This window comes from Esox lucius, chromosome 8 (genome assembly GCF_011004845.1).
Source record: "Esox lucius isolate fEsoLuc1 chromosome 8, fEsoLuc1.pri, whole genome shotgun sequence".
Classification (NCBI taxonomy): domain Eukaryota; kingdom Metazoa; phylum Chordata; class Actinopteri; order Esociformes; family Esocidae; genus Esox; species Esox lucius.
Genome location: NC_047576.1, coordinates 505598 through 513255, shown reverse-complemented (window position 1 = coordinate 513255; position 7658 = coordinate 505598). Strand labels below are relative to the sequence as shown.

The 7658-nt window shown below is 49.0% G+C and overlaps 1 protein-coding gene across 1 annotated transcript; it reads left to right on the top strand.

Moving 5' to 3' along the window:
• The first annotated feature begins 296 nt into the window (after positions 1-296).
• Positions 297-2059, top strand: LOC105029424 (putative claudin-24). Its single transcript, XM_010902773.3, has one exon. It carries the CDS (start codon positions 516-518, stop codon positions 1179-1181), a length of 666 nt encoding a protein of 221 aa, XP_010901075.1. The 5' UTR covers positions 297-515; the 3' UTR covers positions 1182-2059.
• Positions 2060-7658: the final 5599 nt, after the last annotated feature.

Here is a 7658-nt window from a genome sequence, read left to right as displayed (position 1 = left end):
CTCTCAATCCCACCCTCCCTCCATCACTCACTCCCTCCCTCTCCTCCCTAACTCCCTCTCTTCCCTCCCTCCATACCCCCCCCTCCCTCACTCACTCACTTTCTCCCTCTCCTCCCTCACTCCCTCCCTCACTCATTCACTCCCTCCCTCACTCATTCACTCCCTCACTCATTCACTCCCTCCCTCACTCATTCACTCCCTCCCTTTCCTCCCTCCCTCCCTCAATCCCTCCGTCCCTCTCCTCCCGCCTTCATTCCCTCCATCCCTCCCCCCTCCAGCCAATCGGTGTGTGTTTCTGTGGGCTGTCTTCTGACTGTCGAGCAGTGGAAAGGCAGTCTGTTGTAATCAGATGCAGTGAGCAGACCCACTTCCAATTGGTGTTCAGGAGCAGCCAGAACTCTTCAGGACCTCTTCAGAATTACTCAAGGACCTCTCCAGGACTTGTCCAGAAGACAGAACCAGTGAAGTGCAGCCCTGAGCAGTCATAGTGGAGTGGTCAGGAAGGACAGAGAATCATGGACCAGTGCCTCTTTGCTTTGGAGCTGGTGGGGATGTTGGTGTTCATGGCAGCCTGGCTTTGTGCCCTGGCCTCTACCCTGATGCCCCAGTGGCAGACCCTCTCCACGCAGCTGCTGGTCACAGAGAGCTACCAGCAGGGGCTCTGGGAGACCTGTGTGGTCCAGGAGCTGGGAGGCATCGAGTGTCGACCGTATGACAGCCTGCTTGCGCTGCCTCAGGACTTTAAGTTGGCTCGTAGTTTCATGTGCATATCTTTGGCGTTGGGTCTGTTAGGGATTCTGTTGGCCATCCCTGGACTCCACCTTGTGAAGAGCTGTGGCCAGGGACCCGGGGGCCAGAGGGCCAAGAGGATCCTGAAGGTGGTGGCCGGGGTTCTGGGGATGGTGGCTGGGGTGTTGAGTCTGATCCCTGCATCCTATGTGGCCCACCTGACAGTGGAGCGCTTCTTTGATGAGACTTTGCCAGAGGTGGTGCCGCGTTGGGAGTTTGGTGAGGCCTTGTTCTGCGGTTGGGTGGCAGGGTTCCTTTTCCTGGTGGCTGGGTTCCTCCTGGTGGCATCTTGTCTGGGTGCAGTGGTAGATCAGTCCAGAGGCCATCTGACTGACTCTCCGAGGAGGTATGATGTCCACAACGCCTCCAGGAAACCTCCAGAATATGTCTAAAGGAGAGGAAGACGAAGAGGAGAGAAAGAGAGGCTGTTTCAACCTCTTTTGAAAACAGCTAAATAGCCTAAGAACCAGCCTCATCACTGACTGACTGCTCTTTGACAGGCTGCATCTTTAGCAGCAGACCCACTGCAACTTTCACACCTGTAGAGCTTGATTACAGGTAATTGCTGTCAGACACAATTACTTTTGTAAGTATATGTTTCCAGATATTCCAGATCACTTATTTTACATTTACAATTTAATCATTTGATCATTCAGCTAATGCTTTTAGTAAGTTATGTTTGGAGTATATGTCCACTGGATTTAAGATGTATTTGTGAATATAGTTAATATTAATCATATACATTTTGTTAAATGCATTCCACTGCATTCCACAATGAGTGTGGCATTTAGGATTCTCTTACAATAGGACTGTACTGAAGTGTGACTTCTATCCAGACTGGAAAGGAACTGTTCTCTAAATCTGTTTTGGAGCCGTAGTTTATGGATGATCAAGGCAACACTGCAGAGATATGATGTTATGACTGTAGTGTTTCCTATAACATGTTACTACTCTGTAGCTCCACACCACTGTGATTATAACATGATAATATTCACATATAGAGATAATGGAGTGCCTCTGTGAGCCTTATTGTAACAGGGCATTCAAATATACTTGAAATATACTTGACCATTAATCTTAAATATAACTGATGATTCACATAGATCTACTGTATCTGACAATTCCTATTAATATACCTGAAAAATGCATGTAAATATATCTGATTATACATAGAAATGTATTTGATTCATATAAAGATGAACACAGTGAAAGAGTTGTCTTGTTGTATTTTTAAATACTGCAGGGTTGTATGTATGGTAAGTGTGTGTAAATAAACATGTATACTTCTAAAGTGTGTATTCTAATTTCTGAACAAGGAAGGTGAAGTAACAAAATGTCCCCAGAGAGGTGTTTTCCAGTGGGAGGGGCAGGGTGCATTCCTAACTTTCAGGAATGACCGAGTGTTTTGGAGCGTTCAGAACAGAATGGATACTCTGGACGATGAGTAGAGTTGATCCAAACACTCTGACCTGACCTTACAGCACATTCATGCATCCAGTCCAGCTTACGCATGTTATGTACTAACTACTTTTAGACACGGATGTGTTAGTTTTTCGAGGATTACTGAATGTGAAGTAGATTGTCAGAGTGAATTTACCAATGTGCCCATATTTGGTGTACTAACGCAGCCAGAGACTGATTCCAGAGTGGAAATAGAATCAGAACATCTGTACTTTAGCTGGGTGACCAACATAGAGTAACACAATCTCCCTCCCACTCTCCCACTAATGTCTGATGATCTGAACTTATTAAATCAAGAAGTAATGTTCTCTTTAACCAGCTATCACAAACCCAATCTGCAATTGTCCCCTGACACATGTTTCTTTATACCAGATGGCGAGCAGAAAGAAACAGTATAGAAATGAACAGAGAAGACCAACTGAGCAGATAGAGACAGTATAGAAAAGAGTTCTGGAGGAGACTGGATGTCTGTTCAGTTGACTTGGCGACTCGGTGTGTTCTGTACTCACCAGCCCATTAGAAATAAGCTAGGGGCCTGAATGTTCCCTGTTAGTAACAGGGAGGGGTTGCAGTGAAAATGACATTCTTAATGATACTAAGTTATCTGTGATAAGTGCATAATAAGTGTTGAGAGACTAAGTACTGTGTCCCCAGAGCCGTGTCTAATTGGCCTCCCTGAAGGATAAACATGCTGGACCGCCTCCAAGCCTCCAAGTTACTGATAGTGGAGAAAAAGTTGTTTAGACATATCTGAATGTCTGCTTGGTCAATCAGACTACTTTAGTTACTTCCTTTCTAAGCCTTATTCAAAAACTCTTGAGTGTTTTAAGCTGCTTTTTTCCTGAACTCAGAGCAGAGCCTCATCGTTGAACATCTTGACCTTAAAGACTATAAAAAAAAATCAGGCCAAACAAGATATTTTAGGCTTTGTGAAACACATTTGTCTGAACCCCCAGGGGGAGGACATCCAACCACAGTCAGTCAGTTCTGTTACTCGTCCTCCCGGCACAAATGAATGTTCATACCTGTAATACTGATGATAAACTGAAACACTGGAAAAACAGAATTCTGACTTTTTGTAAAGAGGGTGGGCTCCTTCATAATCAAAAAGAAACAGTCCTCTAGCCTTGCAAACAAATCAAAATCAGATTTTCTATCACATGGAATGTTGTACTGCTCGCCTACGCAATTCCTTCATAATTTGACCTTGAATACATTGGTAAAGTTGATGCTAAACTGATACCAAAACATTCACTGAGACAAAACCTTGATATTATACTTCTAGTCAATGTAAAAAATAAGGTATTGTCCACAGTGGGCCAAGAAACATTAAACCCTGTCACCCTATGACTTACAGCACAGCTACATTCTTGTGGCCAGATGTTGGAACTGTAAACACGTCAGACCCAGGTGTCCAACAGAGGGCAGTATTAAGTTGGCTCAACACTTCATTGAACCATTTCACTCATGCAGTTGAATATAATCTGAGAGGGGGGAGGTAATTACCCCAGGTAAAACAGAGGGGGGAGGGTGGTAATTACCCCAGGTAAAACTGTGGGGGGAGGGTGGTAATTACCCCAGGTAAAACAGAGGGGGAGGGTGGTAATTACCCCAGGTAAAACAGTGGGGGGAGGGTGGTAATTACCCCAGGTAAAATGGGGGGGTAATTATCCCAGGTAAAACAGTGGGGGGAGGGTGGTAATTACCCCAGGTAAAACAGAGGGGGGAGATGGTAATTACCCCAGGTAAAACAGAGGGGGGAGATGGTAATTACCCCAGGTAAAACAGAGGGTGGAGGGTGGTAATTACCCCAGGTAAAACGGGGGGTAATTACCCCAGGTAAAAAAGAGGGGGAAGGTGGTAATTACCCCAGGTAAAACAGTGGGGGGAGGGTGGTAATTACCCCAGGTAAAACAAAGGGACAAGGGGGGTAATTACCCCAGGTAAAACAAAGGGACAAGGGGGGTAATTACCCCAGGTAAAACAGAGGGGGAGGGTGGTATTTACCCCAGGTAAAACAAAGGTATGTGGTCTTCTGGCAAATCACAGTATGCAAATGTAAGCAAAACCAAAGACAGCTAGGATATAAATAATGTGTGCAAACTGCCAAAAGCACAACCACCCCCAAAACAACCACATTTACAATCCATGGACAAAGGGTGACCATGGATATGCATTCAAGTGGCCAGGTTGTGGTACTACACCATGACATCTGCTGGCGAGGTAGTGGTAGCAAGCAAGCAAGTTTATTTATATAGCATAATTCATACATCGAAGCAATTCAATGTGCTTTACAAAGAAAAATATATGAAAACAATAACATAAAAACAAATACTCAAATGAAAACATCAAAGCAAATGAATACATCATAATAATAAAAAATACAATAAGAAAACATACAAAGATTAAAAGTGGGAAGCTATACGGCTAAACAGTGTGGTACTACACCTGTGGTACTACACCTTAACATCTACTGGACAGGTTGTGGTACAACACCATGACATCTACTGGACAGGTTGTGGTACTACACCTTGACATCTACTGGACAGGTTGTGGTACTACACCATGACATCTACTGGACAGGTTGTGGTACTACACCTTGACATCTACTGGACAGGTTGTGGTACAACACCATGACATCTACTGGACAGGTTCTGGTACTACACCTTGACATCTACTGGACAGGTTGTGGTATTACACCATGACATCTTGTGGACAGGTTGTGGTACTACACCATGACATCTTCTGGACAGGTTCTGGTACTACACCTTGACATCTACTGGACAGGTTGTGGTATTACACCATGACATCTTGTGGACAGATTGTGATACTACACTTTTACATCTACTGGTCAGGTTGTGGTACTACACCATGACATCTAGTGGACAGAAGGCATAGATCTGGGGAAGGTTGTAAAAAAAATTGGCTAAAGCATAGAAGGTTTCCTGGAGCACAGTGGGTTTTGTCATTCTGAAATTGAAGTTTGGAACCATCAAGAACTGCCTGTCCAGCCAAACTAAGTAAAGAGGCAAGAAAGACCTTGGATCAAGAACCCAGTGGCCACCCTAACAGGGTTTTAGAGTTTTTCTGTTGAGATTGGGGAACCTACCAGAATGACAACCATCTCTGCAGAACTCCATCAGTTAGGGCTTTATGGTAGAGTGGATAGACAATAGCCACTCCAGAGTTTGACAAAATGTGCTTAATTAAAGGACTCTGAGAGCATGAGGAGATAGATTATCTGGTCTGAGACCAAAATCGAACTATTGGGCATGAATACCAAGCGCTATGTCTGGCAAAAACAAGATACCGATCATCACCTGGTTAATACCATCTCTACAGTGAAGAATGGTGATGGGAGCATCATGCTGTGGGGATGCTTCTCAGCAGCAGGACTGGGAGACTTGTCAGGACTGAGGAAAGTGTGATCCTTGAAGGAAACTTGATCCAGAGGATACAAGACCTTGATCCAGAGCATACAATTATGCAATCCATTACATTCTGTTTTATTTTTTTTATTAATTTATGGACACCTGTCACGGCTTCGGGGTTTGAGGAGCAAGGAGGAGCAGGAGAAGGCGTGGTGGAAGGTTATTTAATAGAATCCAATCGAACATATACAGCTTCACAAAGCGTAGCACAGCTCTACAAACAGGTAGAGACAATCACACACAAAGACAGGGGGAGCAGAGGGAACATATATACCGGGGGAAACAGCGATGATGAGGAACAGGTGCACTAAACGAGACACAGGTGAAATGTATGATGAGACGGTGGTGTCAGAAGGCCGGTGACGTCGACCGCTGGGGCCCGCCCACTGCAGGGGGAGGTGAACCAGCAGAGGTCGCAGTTGTCACAGTACCCCCCCCCTGACGACGCCGGCCTCGGGGCCGACCCGGGGGGCGCGGAGCAGGGCGGTCCGGCCGACGCTGATGGAAGTCGCGGACAAGGACGGGAGCCAGGACGTCCTTCACCGGAACCCAGCTCCGCTCCTCCGGGCCGTACCCCTCCCACTCCACGAGGTACTGGAGGCCCCCCGCCCGGCGCCTCGAGTCGACGATGGAGCGGACAGAGTACGCCGGGGCCCCCTCGATGTCCAGAGGGGGAGGGGGCACCTCCCGCACCTCACACCCCTGGAGGGGACCATCCACCACCGGCCTGAGGAGAGACACATGAAACGAGGGGTTAATACGGTAGTCGGGGGGAAGGCGCAACCGATATGTTACCTCGTTGACTCTCCTCAGGACTTTAAAAGGCCCCACAAACCGCGGGGCCAGCTTCCGGCAGGGCAGGCGGAGGGGCAGGTCCCTGGACGAGAGCCAGACCCGGTCGCCCGGCCGATACACCGGGGCCTCCCCGCGGTGGCGGTCTGCAGAGGTCTTTTGACGGCGGACAGCGAGCCGGAGGCGGGATTGTACTGCCTCCCATGTGCCCGCTGCCCGCCGGAACCAGTCGTCCACCGCAGGGGTACCGGTCTGGCTCGGCGTCCACGGCGCCAGGACCGGCTGGTAGCCCAGGACGCACTGGAAAGGCGTCACTCCCGTGGAGGAGTGGTGCAGAGAATTCAGTGCGTATTCCGCCCACGGCAGAAACTCTGCCCACTCCCCCGGCCGGTCCTGGCAGTAGGACCGGAGGAACCTACCCACTTCTTGATTGACCCGTTCCACCTGCCCGTTGGACTGGGGATGGTAGCCCGAGGTCAGGCTGACCGAGATCCCCAGGTGCTGCATAAATGCCTTCCACACCCTAGACGTGAATTGGGGACCCCGGTCAGACACGATGTCCTCGGGCACCCCATAGTGCCGGAAGACGTGTGTAAACAGGGCCTCCGCGGTCTGTAGGGCAGTAGGAAGGCCGGGCAGGGGCAAGAGGCGGCAGGACTTCGAGAACCGATCCACAACGACCAGGATGGTGGTATGGCCCTGGGAAGGGGGGAGATCAGTCAAAAAATCAACAGAAAGGTGGGACCATGGTCGTTGTGGAATGGGCAAGGGGTGCAACTTGCCCACAGGTAGGTGCCGGGGTGCCTTACTCTGGGCGCACACCGAGCAGGAAGAGATGTATACCCTCACGTCCTTGGCTAAAGTGGGCCACCAGTACTTACCGGCCAGGGCGCGCACTGTTGGCCCGATGCCAGGATGACCGGAGGAGGGAGATGTATGCGCCCAGTAGATGAGGCGGTCGAGGACAGACGCCGGCACATACGTACGGCCCTCAGGGCATGTGGGCGGAGAGGGCTCGTCGCGCTGCGCTCGGGCGATGTCCGCGTCCAGTTCCCATACCACCGGTGCCACGATGCATGACTCCGGGAGCACGGGAGCATCATCCACAGGCCTCTCCTCCGTGTCATGCTGGCGGGACAGCGCGTCAGCCCCGACGTTCTTACTCCCCGGCCTGTAAGTGAGAGT

What these genes read in the sequence shown, in the direction of transcription:
- LOC105029424 (XM_010902773.3), top strand. Translation starts at nt 516, where the DNA reads ATGGACCAGTGCCTCTTTGCTTTGGAGCTGGTGGGGATGTTGGTGTTC.